General features: G+C 39.9%; 1 protein-coding gene across 1 annotated transcript in view; it reads left to right on the top strand.

Annotated features, from left to right (window-relative positions):
- Positions 1–380: 380 nt before the first annotated feature.
- The window catches only part of CCBE1 (collagen and calcium binding EGF domains 1), a 164,100-nt gene continuing 146,551 nt past the window's right edge, over positions 381–17,929 (top strand). Inside the window, exons 1-2 of the mRNA XM_015819795.1 lie at positions 381–541; positions 727–807. Coding sequence (XP_015675281.1) covers positions 381–541; positions 727–807 — 242 coding nt within the window. The remainder of the gene's footprint in view (positions 542–726; positions 808–17,929) is intronic.

The following is a 17,929-nucleotide window of genomic DNA, read 5'->3' as shown; positions in this document are numbered from 1 at the left end:
CGTCCCACCCAGACACCAGCTGCTGACCCCGGTCCTCGGCCCTCCACGTCTCCTGCCCGGCGAGCTTCAGACGAGCCGCCCGCCGCCGCCGCCGTCTCTTCCCGCCGCCCGTCCGCCTCTCTCCCTCTCTCCCTCCCTCCTCCTCCTCGTCGTCCCTCGCCCGGCCAGGCCAGCCCGCTCTCCGCTCGCCCCTGGGCGGCATCTGGTGGCCCCTTCTCAGCCCTGCCCGCTCCGCTTTCCTGCCGTCCCGCCGCGGGGGCGGGGGGGAGGCAGCGGCCTCTCCGCCTCCTCCCTCGCCTGCAGCGCGCCCGGCGGCGGCGGCGGCAGCGGCGGCGGCCAGAGCCCGTGAGGCGCGGATCGCGAGCTCCGAGGGACGCCCGATGGTGCCGCGCGGCGACGGCGGGGGAGGTGCCAGGCGCCTTCTGCTGCTCGCGCTGCGCTCGCCCTCGCGGAGCCTGCGCCTCTGGCTGCTGCTGCTGCTGCTCCTGGCGGCGCTCGGGCACGCGTGGACCTACCGCGAGGAAGCTGAGGAGAGCGACAGGTGGGTGGCAGGGAGGGGCCCAGCCGCGCCCGCGCTTTTTTGTTGTTGTTGTTGTTGTTGTTTTCCCCCCCCCCCTTCGCATTTGCCCCGCGTCTGGTTTTTTCCCAACCCGCGCTGCGCCGCTTCCGACGCTCCTTTTGGCCACTGAGCCGCCTTGTCTCTCTCTCCTTCTGTCCGCCTCGCAGGGAAGTGTGCTCCGAGAGCAAAGTCGCCACCACCAAATACCCGTGTTTGAAGCCCGGCGGGGAGCTCAGCACCTGCTTCAGGTGAGTGGCGCCGCCGCCGCCGCCGCCGCGCGCTCGAGCCTTCGCCAGCCGCGCCCGAGAGTGAAGGAGCTGCCGAGCGGGTGGCGGGAGGGGGGGGGGGAGAGAATGGCAGCTTCTCGTAAGAGCCCAGGTTGGAGCGGACGGGCCCTCCTCGGAGCCCACCCGTCAGCTCGGAAAGGCGCTGTTGCGGCGTTTGAAAGCGGGACTCCGAGCCCGTTGGCTGAAGGTTGCCCTTGCCTTGTAGTACCGAAGACACACCGCAAAGCCTTATCGGGTTTAAGAGGAAGGAGCGCCTCTTTAGCGCTGCTTGCTTTTTTTTTTGGCTCCAGCCTCAACCAAAGGTGGGAAGGGAGAGCAGAGGCAAGAAAGAGAAAGAGGTGGATTAGTCCCTTAAGTTTAGGATAAAGGCTTGCGATGGCTATGAAAGATAAGACAGAACTGGAATATTTCGAAACCTGGGACACATTTTTATCGCTGGTATGAATCAAGGAGAACCGCTCGGATCTTAAGCTAACGATGGGATTGAAACATACATTTGTTTCAATCCCATTGAAACAAATGTATGTTTTTTTGTATTTTTGTATTTTTACCCGGTTGTTAGCCGCCCTGAGTCCGCAAGGAGAAGGGCGGGATATAAATCTAAAAAATAAATAAATAAAATAAATTTAATGGTACATATAATTGTATATATAACTGTATTGTGTAGAAGAAGGAGGTGTATATAGAGGTTAAGGAGGATGTATTTAATTTTTTGTATCACGAGAAACAAACTGTTAGGAATATTTACTCTGGAATGCCACGTAGGTCCATTTTTGTTTTCATTGTATTATAAATAAAAAAACTTTAAAAAAAAAAAAGTTTAGGATAAAGTTATGGATCACGAATGAAGGCGGGTAATACCGTGTCCCAGGATAACGTCGCAGGATCCAATCTGGGTCGGTCACTGGGACCAAAGGTTTTGTCTTCTGAGCTTTTGGGCTGGTTCTGGAGCTCATCCTCGGAGAACTTTTTCAGGGAACGTAACTTTCTATCGTTATGGATCTTTGAGGAATTCAGAGCCTGACTCTGTCTGTTCCCATCATCCCAGCATGGATGGGAAACTGATGGGTTCTTTTCTTCGATTCTGGGAACCCTTCCTCACTTGCCCTTAACCTTGGTGCCATTTGGGAATCTCATTTTTTTCTGAGAAAGGCTTAAATCTTCCTAAACCGTACAGGTGTTTCATTACTATTTATTTTGACCATCTCAAGTTACATGCAACTGCTGGAGTTCGTCAAGGTGACTTGGTGAGAGATCAGGTGATGGGCAGAGATCAGGCAGAGGCAGGATGGGGGTCGGCGGTAGGAACAGCAGTGTTCATGCCCTATAGCTTTTGTTGACTCTTGGGTGAGAGAAAACAACTAACTCAATAGTGAAGACAGGCACGGCTTTAACGTGTTTCTGGATGCAGGCAATCCTTGTTCAGTTCTCTGATTTGAACCCAAGGTCGCCTATTGTTCATCCTGACTTCAAACAGCTGTGAAGCTGGCAGTGAGCAGTTACAAATGGGCAGGTGGAGGATTAAACTGCAAGAGCTTTGAGTGCCTGAAGTTTCTTCTCATTTGCCCATTGCGTGCTTGCGTGCTTTTATATACAGCTCTCCAGTTAGCGCTTGTGAGGCGATCACTGCTTCCTTCCAAGTTCATTCTGGCTTGAAGTTATAAATTGGACCTAACATAAAAGCTGTGCTAAGGCATTTCACAGATAAGCTTGTTCATTTTATCCTGAAATGAATTTCCCCTCATTTATTGTCTTCTCTCCACCCTCACAATAGTTTTACATAAAAGTGCATGTAATATTCCCACGCACAAGGGAAAAAGTCTTTTGATGTGTAAGAAGGCAGGCTGTTGGACCTTTGTATATTTCTGATTACAGCTGATTGTCAGAAGCTCCTATAAGCCTGGCCACTGATAACTCAGTATAATTAAAACATGAAATCCTAGAGATGTTTTCGGCACTGTCATATGAGCCAGGCAAAAGACATGTCTGCTTTAAAAAGTTACAAATGGATGATATGTTCATGCTCCATGTGCTCTGAACTATTCTTATTGCAAGAGAATCTGAAGTCCTGTGCAATCCTGGCACGCTTATATATCAGAACTACAAATTCTATTTCTTTTTGTTTGATAATTTTGATTTTTTTTAAAAAAAAAATCACAGATAAGGGTCGTAAAAGATATCTCCTGTTTTCTTTTAAGTTTAACATAGAAAAAACAAGATATATGGGAAAATCCACAATCACTTCTATTCAGAACTCTGTAACCTGATCTACCATTGGGTTTTTTGGGAAGGTAATTAATTCTGCTATTGATAGTCTTTTTGGTCTTGGTTTTGAAGTGTTTTCCAATGACTCTGAAAATAGCTAGGAAACACAAACCAAAACATCTTGAATATTCATTAAGTCCCACTGAAATCTGTTTCTTTAATTAATATGATGACGATCTAATTTACATTTTAACTGATTTTGTTTCCATGTAAGTTCTGTACTCCCTAAGTATAGTCCAAACATTTTAATTTGTATTTAAAATTCAAATTATGAATCATAGCAATGGCTTTGTAAATAGCTTCCTGCCAACTTGCTAGCAATCCTTGTTCTTGCATAATGTATGCTTATTGTGTTCAGAATTACAGAATGTGCTCGTAGCTAAAGGTTAATGCTGTTGCTTTACTATTTACAAAATTTACCAATATGTATAGTGTTGAAAATCTAACCGCTATAGTTTATGGTTACTCTCTCCTGGAATTGAGAAGAACATCCTGGTGGAGGAGGAAGGCAGAGACTTTTATTACAGCTTTTTTTAATACATGGGAACCAATATTTCCCTTCAGCATAGAAGTTGTGTTTTAATTACAATATAGCAATGCCTAAACCAATGGTTAAACTCTGATAATCCACAAACCACCGATAATCCATGAGGATCCACGGCAAGGGTCTTCAGCCTTCTTGTATTCACCACTGGTGACTTGGTCTTTGCCCACTTGCCACATTCAATAAGTTCACTACCATTCAGCTGTCTTCTTGCCATCTGCATCCTGATGTTCACCACCACTCAGTTCTTTTGATGTTGTAGAACTCTTGAAGTTAAATGAATTCCAGTTCCCTAAAAGGGTCAATCTAAGGAGCTTGTGGATTGGTGGTGCTCAACTGGGCATTTTCTTTGTTCCTCTCTGGAGGCTGTGAGACAGGGAAGGATAATAGTGGAATAGTAATTGTTTTCTTTATTGTGCTAATATCTTAGTACCAACTATAGAATAAAACAGCAATTGATACAATAACATGTTGGGGATTTCATGGAAATAGAGTCCATGAGTTGATGCAAGATACGTACATTTGTAAGATGTTAGTCCTTTTACCTACAGTCTTATTTATACAGTAATCCTGATTTAGAGTTGTCTAATTTAGAATTCTCTTGGTTTAGTGACTGCCTCATTTAGCAACTGTTTCAAGTTACAACATTGATAACAAAGTACTGTCATCAACCTGTCCTCCCATTTATGACCTTTGCAGGTCTCTAAAGCAAAGGAAAGCTGAAATAAGATCAATAAGCAGTTTCACTTAGTGGCTGCTTCACTCAATGATAGTTATCAGTCCCAAATGTGATGGCTAAATAAGGACTACTGCATTTGTGTTTAATGGATTATTAATTAATTGTTAACTATTGTTTTAGATTTGTTTTAATGTTCTTTTTCTTATACACTGTCCAGAGACCTGCTTATGAGAAGGGCAGCTAGATAAATTTGCTAAATAAATAAAACACTATACTACAATTGATAATATAATATAAAATAAGGATACTCTAAATTAAAAGTCCAGGACAATATAATACTGTAGAATAATATTAAGCTCTATACTTTCAAATGAACATTTATTTTAAAGCAATTGTATATTAAATAAAATAAGGCAATATTAAGTAAATCATACATATTAAAATATAAAAAATAACTTTGAGAACTCTTAATACAAAGTAACAATTCATTACTTGCAATCACTCTTCTGCTGAGAAAGGGTCTTATCTTGTACAAATCCTGGACCGTCTGCTGTTTATACATAATATTTTTTTCCAGTTTGTTACATTCATGCTGGGTTTGAATTACTAATTTGTGATAATGTTTCAGTAGCAGGAAAGCTTACTGAAACAAACAAGTTAGGTACAACTAGTAATACTAAAATTCAGAACGCAAAAAATCAAAGGCAGTTTCTAACTTGAGTATGTTAAGTGGAATTTTGATCTCATGAAAGCACAAATAAGAAATATGATTGTGAGTATCTAAACATGGCCTTCCAGGTGGGCTATAGATCCTCGCACCTCTTTGTACATTTTACGATGTGAAGATTTATTATTAATTTGTTTATTTTTTTTAAAGTTATACTCTTCCTTCATATTTAGAACATTATTCCTCCGGGACTTAGATTGGTCTTTACTTTCTGGCCTTTAGGAAGAGCCTGAAGACTTGACTTTGCCATCTTGCCTAATGATAGTGGTAGTGTAGAGCCTGTGAAAGACTATATTGTTGGTAAATTTGCATTATATTCTGGCAGATTATGTTTTTAATAGTTTTTGCTGTTTTAATGTGTTGCAATGGTTTTTCTTGTGTTGTAATGTTTTTCATGTGTTGTAATCGTTTTTGTTGTGTGTTTTGGGGTTTTTTTTGGTATTTTTGTGTGTTTTCATTCATTCATTCATTCAGTTCAATTCATATGTTGCCCATTTTGCTATCAAGCGACTCAAGATAAAAACCACAATGTAAAACATTAAAACAATAATGTGATAAATATTTACATTATATTAACAAAAATATCTAAGGAAGAAGCCAATGTACAATGGGGTGGAGACAGAGTCTCAGTTTTAACTTTGTGTGCCTTGTATGTGAAGCAAATTTTTTTTAAAAAAGTCTCTGAGCATTTTACAGAGTAAAATCATTACCCGTAAAACCAAGACATTCCCCAGATCATAACTCCCACTGGCCTAATAAACTAACTTCAAAACAAAATCCTAGATCAGTAGATGAATGGCCATTAAAAATTAGTGGGTTTCACAACACCCAGTGGTGAGAGGCTAGATGGAATATTCCAGAACATCAGGGCCATCGCTCATGCTGTTGAGAAGATGCAACTCCAAGCAGACCCTCTGGATGATGTTACAAGTTGTGCTAAATCATTTCTGAGGAGAACATCCCCAAATGCAGGTAGTCCTTGACTTATAACAGTTCATTTAGTGACCGTTCAAAGTTACAATGGCACTGAAAAAAGTGACTTATGAGTGTTCTTCACCCGACCGCTGCAGCATCTCCGTGGTCACGTGATCAAAATTCAGACATTTGGCAACTGACTCATATTTATGACATTTGCAGTGTCCCAGGTCATGTGATCACCTTTTACAACCTTTGGAAGAGCAAAGTCAGTGGGGAAGCCAGAGTCACTTAACAACTGTATTACCCAACTTAACAACCACAGTGATTTACTTAACAACTTTGGCAAGAAAGATTGTAAAATGGGAACAAAACTCACAATCTTGCTTAGCAACAAATTTTGGGCCAGTTGTGGTTGTAAGTCAAGGACTACTTGTATTGATAATAATGTCAAATAAAGCCATGAATGCGGGTTCAATTTGAATTCTTATCCAGAAATCTGGATTAATTTTTTGTATACAAAAGTTAGTTTAAAAGGCCCTGCTGGATAGGACAGAAAAGCATACACAAGTGCAATCATAATTATTTTATTTTATTTATTTATATTCTTTCATGGAGAGGATGTTTGTTTAACTGAGCGAGCTGCACGTTTTTCCAAACATTTATTTTGTGGTCTATGATTGTGGAAACATTGGCCTAGGCAGTTATTGTAGAAGTTATTCTAAGAGCAAATTGGTGTTTCTTTTCTTCAAATTGGATGTGACTCAAGTGTTTGCAAGACAGAATTGATATGAATATTGAAATAATGTGAAAGTTTTCTGGCACTGTAGAAATAGTTGCCATATAAAGATAGCATAGCCATTTTCTAGTACATTTTGTCTTCTATTAGCCAAGCGGTATTGTGTAATATACAAAAGCACTGCTGGCAGGTTTTATGGTTACGCATTGCATCATTTTAGTGTGCCATTCTCTTTTAAGTGAAAGCCTATGAAATATCACCTTGGAAATGGAAGATTTTGTAAGTGATTTGCTTTATATAGAATTCTGATATTCTGCAGATAGTAGCATTGGAAGACCAATATTCTTTTTATCAATAAAATCAATCAGAATAGAACTGGAAGGGACCTTGGAGGTCTTCTAGTCCAACCCCCTGTGCAAGCAGGAGATCCTAAACCCTTTTCAGTCTTTTCTTAAAAACCTCCTGTGATGAAGCACCCACAACTTCTGAAGGCAAGCTGTTCCACTGGTTAATTGTCCTCACTGTTAGGAAGTTTCTCCTTAATTCCAGGTTGCTTCTCTCCGGGATTAGGTAAAATGGATTAGATGAAAAATGTTCCTGGTTCCATACACAAACCATTTCAACTATGAAACAGCCACATTCAGCTGGCCATTCCACGTGGATTCAGCTGGTCTGGTCTGCAAGGAATATACATCCTTCCAATCCCCACCATCCTGTCAGAACTGAAGAAGCTTCCTGGATGAGAAGTGGAATGTCTTCAAAGAAAGACAAGAAAGTCCAATTGCCTCTTTAAAAAGCACCTTCAGGACTGCTTGTTGTTTTGTTTGCTGAAACCTAGAATAATGCTCTGGGTTTTGTTTTCTTCCCCAAGCACATCTTACATTTTGCTTATACCCCCAAGATTATGATTTATTTATGATTTGTAAATGAAAAATGTTTTCAAGAGGAAACAGAAACATGCTTACCTTTATGTCTATGAAGATTGCCGGTCATCCAGGTCATCGTTGTCCCAAAGGTGATTTTTTCAAAGGACAATTGGGCTTTCTTTGTTCTTTCTTGAAGACATTCCGCTTCTCAACCAAGAACTTCTTCAGTTCAGAACTGAACTGAACTGAACAGAACTAGCTTCTTGGATTCTTAGATGAGATGCAAAACGTCTTCAAGGAAAAACAAAGAAAGTCCACTTGCCTTTTGAAAAAACATTTTTGGGATGCTTACCTTTATTAAATATAAAGTCTCCTCTAAGTTGAGCTTGATTCTGGCTGACAGCATATGCACTTCCAGGTAGATTTCTTGGCAACTGTACAAGTGGCTTGACATTGCCTTCTTCCAGTATTTTCTTCCGCTTTCCAAATTTGCATATATTCATTCAAATAACAAGATTCAACTCTACTTAACACCACTTAAAATTGGTTGTTTGGAGTTCAACCAAGCTTAAATAACTGATATTACCTTCTATGACTTGTATTGTTTGCAGAATTCAAACCTTAATCTCTTGAATATTTCTAAAGGTTAATAATTCAAAATTTATCTTGAAAAGAAAATTTAAATATTTGTAGCACAAAAGAATAATGCCGCATAGCACTATAGTAAGGTAACGTTAGGGCAAAAGGGAAAAAGTAATGAGGCAGATTATACTTCTTGTTAACATACAATGGGTGGGCCTCAAGGTAAACCAAAAAACAATTTGAGAAAGAGCATGCTAACTATTAAAAGAGTTTGGATATGCAAATTATGTAGCTGAATCATAATCAGAAAAATATGCCTGTGTTTTTGATTGGAATACAGCCATGAGCTTGAAGGGCTTCCATATAAAAGCTAAGCATAGTACATTTGAAACATAGTGCATTGGCAGTGTAAAAGTGTGAAATTGCTGAGACATTTCTGCAGTGATTATACTATCGTTGTATCAACAATACATACTTGGTGTATCTGCTAGGGTCTGCATTATGTTGTTATGACACTAGAAGACTTGTGAGATGTGCAACTATTGTGGTTTGTATGAAGTGGCTTTCAAGGGAAATAGTCTCTTGGTGCTGAAGTCAGGAGATAATGAGTGTCTTTTGAGACACAGTGTGTGTCAAAAGCAGCTGATTATCCTACATATGTAAACATTTGCTATAAGCTGCAAGCTAGTCAAAAAGATGTATTGCGGGGTTTAATGGTTCCAGGCTGTTTATAAAAATGGTTAACTAGACCCAGGCAGACAGCAGTGATTAACACTGGAAGGGTCTGACGTTTTCCTTAATAAATACTTTGGCCCCTGTTGGCATTCAAACCTGGTTTGGTGCAGCCAAATGAAACCGATAATTTCTTGTGTGGCTGGGTGCACCTGATGGAAGCATTTCCTTTTCAACTTTATGGCACCAAACCACTCTCGTAGTGTGCTTATTATCTGTAGATCCCCTTATCTGCAAGTTTTTTAGCCTCTGCATAAGGAAGGGTACATGAAAGATTCCCAAACTGAAATCTGACTATTCATTTGACTTTGTGGCTATAGTTCAACAATGCTGTACAGTATGTGGATATATGAGAAAATGATGTACATAACCTTGGCATTAATAGAAGTTTCCTCTTCTACAACAATTTACATTGCTAAAGAAGCAAACTTTCCTGATTTGAAAATTGATTTTTTTAAAAAAAAAAAAAAAAAGGGGGGGGGGCTGTAGAGCAAGCTTTGGCAAGAATCTCTGATCCTACAGGCATGATTGCCAGCAACAGAAAGAAGTCAATTATATGAACAAATAAATTTATATATCCTTAAGCTCCGAGGGCAACTAAGGAATTTAGTCAAGCCAAATAGAAAAACATGTTCAGCTGAAATTTGGGATAACTTTCAGTAAAGGTCCATTAAAAAAAAAAAGTCAGGAAAAGAAAAAGGGGTTAAAAACTATGCTGGAAATGTAACCAACAAGAAGGAACATTTTATAATGCTTGGTGGATGTATAAAAAAGTTAGAAAAATTTGGAATCAATTATATACAATAATAGAAAGATTTTAAACACTCAGATACAACTGAAACCAGAGATTTTTTTTTTTTTTTTTTGGCATTGATGGATAAGCAGCTGGGAAAAAAATTATGGAACTTTGTTTTCATATATGATGACCGCTGTGAGATTAGTATATTGACAAAGGTGGAAAGATTCGACTTTACCCACAATGGAGGAATGGGTGGTCATGATACATGGTTTTGAGGATTAGAATATGAATAATAGATTACAGAAAAAATGTAAACAATGCTGTAACAATAGAGTAAGTGGTTATTTTATATTTATACTTATAGCTGCTGTAAAATAAAATCAGAAGTCACGTCATTACAATTCTTTTTTATTTTATTTTTGCACTCTTTTCTTCTTTCTCTCATTTTCCCCCTAGTTTCATACTAAATATTAGTTCTGATTCATTCTTACTCTGTATTTAAATTTTTAATAAAATGTTATTTAAAAAGGAAAAGAGAAAGAGTGTACATTTGTTTCTGGAGAAATGCAGCTACTCTTCAACTTATGACTGTAATGGACCGGTTCATTACATGTGATCTCCTTGCTTAATGACTCCATTAAATTTTATTTTGTTAGATAACGCCTAATGTTCAAGTCTGCCATCTTGGTGTCATCTGAAAATTTGATGAGTTCCCCATCTATCTCCTCATCCAAATCATAGAAGTCAAAGACTCTTATCTGTATTTGTAAAATACTGCATTAATAAATGACCTTGTTATTAGATAGAGTAAGGTAGCTATCTTAGATCACAAATGCTGGGGTTGGTAGGATCTAGACTCTAGAGCATTCAGTAGTTGCCAGGTGTTTGTGCTGAGCTGTTTTCATCTTTCTGAACAAGGGCTCTGAAGTTGACGATTCTTGCTTACTGCAGATTTTCTATTTATTGGGCTTAGTTATCGCCTCCTCCTGGTGTCTCATTAAAAATGAGAAGATCTTGACTCCTTGAATAGGTGACTGTCCTTGACCAAATAGGTCGTGAACTCTAAAAGACATCTTGTTGCTCAGGTGACACAACCTGATATTATAGTTTTTACACTGCAGAATAATAAGCAGGAACAAAGTAATGAGGCAGTGATGGTGATGTGTTAAAAGAGGTAGTACCATAGAGGATACTATATGATTAATTCTATTCCTTCTGAGCCAGAAATGGATAATCTGTGGTCTTCCATAACTTCTTGGACTGTCATTCTCTTTAGCCATGCTGGTGATCAGCAACCTCTGTTCCCCACCCCTCCCTAATTAATTTGTGCCGAGGGAGAGAGGATGTTGTCCAACAATGAAGTATGATTTACGTACCACTTTATCTTCAGCATGTTCACAATTTCTCATGCAGATTCCAATAACTCAGTGCTGTTTGGATGTGATGTCAACTCTTACACTGGCTGGGATGATGGAATTGTGTCTAATATATTTGAAGGATGTTGTACTGGGAAATGCTGTACGGATGCATTCAAATGAATTGGAATGGAACAGTTTGGGACAGCACTTACATTTTTTCAGGAAATTTTGGATAACTGCCTACTCAAAGATTAGATATTTGTCCTATTTGTTAAGGATCTGCGGGTACTAGTGTGTGTGTGTGTGTATGTGTGTGTGGATGGATAGATAGATAGATAGATAGATAGATAGATAGATCGACAGACAGACAGACAGACAGACAGACAGACAGACAGACAGACAGACAGACAGACAGATAGATAGATAGATAGATAGATAGATAGATAGATAGATAGATAGATGTCTCTATAGAAATATAGATATAGACATAGATATGGATATACTGTAGATGCAGATACAGTATAAATATACAGTATATAGATATAGTGGCTTCAGATGCTTTACAGCTCAGTGGAGTGGATCCAGAGAAGAAAACTGCCTCATTGAATGATGTCCAAAAATCCAGTAGTTTTCAGTGTTTCTTTATTTCCATCTTAAATAAAAAAAGAAATGTCTACTATTTATCTGACACTGATTGTTAAACAAAATGTTATTATTTGTTCTTCTGAATATTTCTGCAAAGGCCAGCTCATCTTACTCACCAAATTATACTACCATATTACTTTCATTTGGATGACACAAGCTGGCTATAAAAGATTAGGAAAGAAAACTCTTTTTCTCCCACCCCTCCTGTCTCCTTCGGTTAGTTCGGACACACAGAACCTCTGGTAGATGCAAGTCCTTCCCTGACTGGGAGGTTCAGGGTTGTTCCTGACACAACAGAAATCTCTGTACTTGCTCTGCCTTCTTACCAGTTAGCTAAATGATAAACAGGTTTGACAGAAACAAGAAGAGATGGAAGTTGTTTCTGAAATCACTGTGGACCGTGTGTCTGCTGGAGGCCACAATTTTCTGTGGAAGAAAGACTTCCAGGAATGTCAGGGAAGTGAGAAGAAGATAAGCAGAGGCAGCTGCAATTCTGCAACAAAGAAAGGAACAAGTAAAGAGGTAGCAGTCCAGTAGCCAGAAAAGGGATCTATCTGTAGAGAACGAAGCAAAGGCTGAATGCTGGAGGAGAAAAATGATTAAGAGAAAAAGGGATTGAAAGTTAAGAGAGGGTAGTTAAAGAGCCCATCTCCCATTTTGGCAGAGATAATATCTTGATTTATAGGGTGCTCTTTGTATGTCTCAAACAATAAGCTGTGAAAGTAGCATACAAGACTCAGATACAAAGCTAAAAACAAGTACTGAAATACTCTGTAAATATGTCAGTAAATGAACAGGAATTAGTCTGCAGATTAAGAAGTGGGACTGAATAGACGCTGACTGGAATATTAAGGTTTAGGGTTTTTTGTTAATAAACTGAAGTATAACTTTGGTAACTGTTGACCAATAATCAAACTCCTAGTAGGGCAAAGACACCCTCACACATCATTTGACTCGTGTGTCTACAATCCCAAACAAACCCGTGACATTCTTATAATATTAGGCAGCACTTCTTGGAATGTCCACACAATATGACCACAGCGTTTCTTCAAAGAGTGTGACATTGCTATGAGCATATGGAACATTTTAAATGCTAACGAAATCTGCAAGATCTTCATGGCTATTTTGAATTATCAGTAAATTAAATGAAACCCTCCTGCGCTCTTCCAGTTTTTAAGAGGGGGGGGGAGTGAAGTTTAGCTGGACTTCATATGTGATTTTAATTCAAAGTGTCATGGATCTGCCTCCATTTGCTTCCAGCAGTGTCTGGGGCAAAATTATTATTTTTTTTATCCCTAACTACTATTGCTTTCCCCCCTCTAATCCTCTTTGTGGGCATTTGAAGAGGGATGTTCATCTTTGTACATAGCTTTCTCAAGTGCTTGTAAATCGTACCAACTATAGCTTTCTGATAAAAATCTAAAAAAGGCACGTGCATAGGATTACATTGTTTAAAAAGGCTCAATAGGAAACTCCATCTGTCTATGCAAGATGATTTGAACAATGGTGCCCCATAAAGTGCAATTTAAAAAACATCTCAATTTTTCATATTTGGGTTTCAGTTATCTCCATTTTGCTGGGGCTAAGCCATTCCATTGACTCAAGTGGTTTGTGGATTGCAGCTAAATCAAAACACATGGAAGGAAATTACTGGATGATTACCGTACATCTACCAGTATCTATGCGGTATTGTCTTATTTTGGCATACGGTACAGTACAAGACTGTGATGTACCATGTAATTAAAAGATTTCCCATAATATCCATTAATTTTAAGGTGGGTGGCAGCATGGCCACATCCTATTCCTCAACAGTAAGTTGGTGTGGTAATTCATTCAATAGTTAACAAATTAAAAACCGAGGACAACATAGTGTGATTTTTCCAAGGCCACCCAGCAAAATCCTTGGCTAGGTTCTGATTTGAACTTGAGTCAAGAGCCAATATAAACTATTTTTTTTTCATTTATTTAGGGATTGTTTTTGTAAACTGCCAAACCAGTGGTCTGATTCTTTGAATGGCAATGGGGCAAATTGTTTAGCTTGATTTTCTGCAGATCTACTTAGAAATAAGCACTGAGTTCAGTTGGACTCTCTTCCATGAAAGTATGCTACAGAATAAAGTTATATGGCTTTATTTCAAAATAGGTTCCATTGCATTTCTGAAGGCTGTACTCATGTGTGTTTGTATTTGCGCTTATTGGGGTAAGTGAGTCCCCTGAAATGTCAGCGTTTATTGCATTGCATGCCTCTCAACCGTTGGGGCATGGTTTTCAGAAATCCTAAGAGGCCCAAGCATTTCCAGCTTGAGGGGCGCCTATAACTTTATAATAAAAATAAATTAATGACACATGAAAACTAAATGAGGCTCTAGCAGAGCAACCCTATGCTTCCTAACGTATTCCTTTTATTGGCTACCTGGCAAAATTTCTATGTGCCACCCAAGAACTCTAAAGAATGAGGCTTATTGCTGTGGGGTCTGGATGGGGAAGAGCACGATCCAACTCACCCCTGGTAAGACTGAGTGGCTGTGATTTTGAGGCTCCCTGCATGCAGAGGCTTTTCATCGTCATCCCTAAAAGGGGGTAGCATTGTCATGCAACAGCTGGTGCACAATTTGGGAGTCTTTCTGGACTCTGGACTCTCCTGCTTGGAGAACAGCTTGGCAGCTTGGCTACAAAAGCCTTTGCACAGTTGTGTCAATTTCTGGATTGGGAAGCCCTACCCACAAAAACTCATGTCTTAGTCACCTCTCAACAAGATTACTGTAACACATTCAGTGTGGGGCTGCCCTTGAAGATTATTCAGAAGTTGCAATGCAGAATGCAGGGACGTAGACAGTTTTGGAGATTTCATGATAAAGTCACGTGTGACACTCTGCTCTGAAAATGGCACCGGTTCCTAATAGGCTTGTGGGTACAATTCATAATGCTGGTTGTCATGTATAAAGCTCTAGGGACTAGGACAGTGGTGGCGAACCTATGGCACACGTGCCAGAGGCGGCACTCAGAGCCCTCTCTGTGGGCACGCGCGCCATGCCCCGGAGATGGCAACTGTCCCTCTTTAACCAGCTGCCTGCTAACTCACCGAGGTCCCACATGGCCAGATGCATCCCAGTGCCCATGTGCTCGCTGGCCTTTGTGTGCAGGGGCTGATGGTGTCAGGCCCCACCTGCTCCGGCCCCCGCCTCACCTTGCCCTGTGACAATGGCACCCCCACCCTGCCTCGCCTTGCCTCGCCTTACCCCGAAGGACGAGCCTCCTGCCCACCACCCCACCTGCCAGAGAACCCCTGGATCTCCCCCAATGCTGCCCGGCCCCCATAGGCGTCCCTCCCCATGAGCAACATTGAGGTGATCACGCCCACCTTGGCCACACCCACCCAGTCTGCCATGAGCACCACAGCCACGCCCACCCAGCGGGCCACGCCCACCTGGCACCCAGTGATAAATAAGTGGGTTTTGGGTTGCAGTTTGGGCACTCGGTCTCTAAAAAGTTTGCCATCACTGGACTAGGATACTTGCAGGACTATCTGTTTCTGGGAGTTTTTGGTTGCCTCATCAAAACGGGCAGGAGTGACACATTCCAAGTTCCTTCCTCAGTTAATCTCATCTTGTGGGACCTAGGAATTGTTTTAGACCCAATCAATATGCTTTTTCTTCATAAGGCCTGCCTTATGGAACAGCACCCCCAATGTTCCAGATGGCCCTGAGCATTCTGGGTTCTTGCAAGGAATTATAAACCTGAATGCTTTCTGGGCTTGGACTGGGAAGTTAAACCAGTCCTGTTGGTGGATTTGGATTTGTTTGCTTGGTCTTGAAGGATTAAAACTGGTTTATTTTAGACCCAGTCATATGCTATGATATTATTATTATTATTATTATTATTATTATTATTATTATTATTATTATTATTATTATTATCATCATCATCATCATCATCATCATCATCAACATCATCATCATTATTATTTACTACTACTACTATTTGAGTTCTATGTATATTATGCTTTGATTTTAAACTTTGCACCATCCAGATTTATTGCTGTACCATCCAGATTTATTGCTGTAAGATGAAATGGCTGTATAAACTGTTTAAATAAATAATTAATCCATTACCTTGTTGACTTTGACTGGGATTATTGGCTAAATTGGATTAGGTCCAGAAAGGAGTCTGCAAAAAACTCCCAGGGATGTAGGAAAGATTGGGAATTTTGGGGGGGGGGAATCAGAAGACAAGCCATCTCTATACCACAACTAAGAAAACTGCACAGAAACTTTTCTGTTATTGTTACAACTACAGAAAAAAAAGTGGATTATCAACCTAGCATGCATATGTGTTATAACTGGAATAACAATAAAGCATCTTAAAATCAAACAAATTGTTCTTAAGAGCTATCCTTTTGAAACAAGCTTGTCCTATTTAAGACTCTTTTTCTTCCTTCCTTCCTTCCTTCCTTCCTTCCTTCCTTCCTTCCTTCCTTCCTTCCTTCCTTCCTTCCTTCCTTCCTTCCTTTCTTTCTTTCTTTCTTTCTTTCTTTCTTTCTTGCATTTATGTAGCTGCCCATCTTATAACCAAAACTTGGCAGCTCCCAATCAAAAGATAAAATAGCATATAAAACCATATTAAGACTATAAATCTTAAACACATTAAAACATTAAAAACAACAAAAACCTTTCACCGAGTCAAACTCCTCTGATGTGCAGTTATCTAATTTAATCTTATCCCAGTGCTTGGGGGGGGGGGAAGCCAGATCTTCAAAGCTTTATGGAAGGCTGAGAGGGTAGAAACCTATCAAACTTCAGGTGGGCAGAGTGTTCTATAGGGCAGGGGCTGCCACGGAAAAGCATGCTTCCTTGCTCCCATCAGATGGCAATATTTAGGGAAAGGGACTAGGTAGGAGTATGTCCACTCTATCTGTCCTGGTAGGATGGGCAGACGTCCTTAAGGAAAGGTAGTCCTACAGATAACCAAGCCCTGTGCTATATGGGGCTTTAAAGCTTGTCCTTTTTAGAAAATGGTTTTTTTGTTGAAATACTTGCGGCAGCTTCAGATAGTAACTGTAATAGAAGTCAAGCACTCCATAGTGGCAAGAACTGAATAATTAGATTGAATAGAAAAGAATATATATAAGTCAACTGTGGAATCCTTGGTGCTCCCTCAGCTTGATTGTTTGCTTGCAGGCATTTCATTACCCAACTAGGTAATATCACCAGCACTAGTGAGTGTGGGGTTTCCTCCCTGTTTAGATACAGAGGCTTGCCCTGCCAGTGTGTGTGGGGGGGTATGTTTTTTTTCCATTTGTAGTTCCTTCATTAGGGTATTGTTTTTTGCTTTATTGTTTGTCTGGTGTTAATCCCTTTTCCCACCTTTTCTGGGTTTTGGTAACTGGAGAGGATGAATTCTGGTCTTTTTATTTCCTTCCTAGCTTTTTTATTTTCTTTTTAAATGCTGTGTAAATGTGGTTTATCTTTATGTGTCTATTAATGGCTGATTTGTCTGAATGCCAAACTTCCAGGAATTCCTTAGCTCAGAGAATACCAAGGACTCCACAACAAGATTTAAATTCAACTTTCAACTACTTGGAATTGGATTTCGTGTTCTTCTACTTCTTGAAACTGAAATTGTAAGCTAAGATATTTCAGTTGATATGAGGAAGAGCTAACCCTTGAAAACATCTTGACTGGATTTATAATTATTGTTGTGTGTTGCATATATATCCTTGTATGTGAGAAGGGGGGAAAGAAATGGATAATCTGGCTTGGCTTACTTCCTACTTTTTGTTGTTAATGATGCTTTTTATTTTTATAAGAACACTAAAACATCTGTTGAGTTATAGCTGAACTCTAGCAGCATCTTTTTTCTGGAGGAAGTCTCTTCTTCATGGTGCACATGTAAATTGTCTGTTTCTTAAGTAAATAAAGTAGCATGTTAACAAGACCTAAATGCATAAAAATGAATTTTTAATCAATGTGCAAGTGCAAGATGAATCTTTGCTATGGTTGAATGCATAACAATAATTTTATTATCATGTACACCATCAACATTTACTGGGATCAGTTTGGTGTAGTGGTTAAGGTGCTGGCTTAAAAACCAGGACCCTGAGAATTTTACTCCTACCTTAGCTAGGCATGAAAGCCAACTGGGTGACTTTGGGCCAGTACCTAACTCTCAGCCCAAACTTTTCCCCATTTTTCTGTCATTATTTTAAAAGCAATAAAAGAATAAAGGTAAAGGTAAAGGTACGTATAGTCAAGGCAATGGTTTTCTCAATTGTAATGTATGGCTGTGAAAGTTG

The sequence above is a fragment of the Protobothrops mucrosquamatus genome, unplaced genomic scaffold (assembly GCF_001527695.2).
Source record: "Protobothrops mucrosquamatus isolate PMUCROS unplaced genomic scaffold, P.Mucros_1.0 scaffold990, whole genome shotgun sequence".
Taxonomy (NCBI): domain Eukaryota; kingdom Metazoa; phylum Chordata; class Lepidosauria; order Squamata; family Viperidae; genus Protobothrops; species Protobothrops mucrosquamatus.
This window is presented reverse-complemented; position numbering and strand designations above follow the sequence as displayed.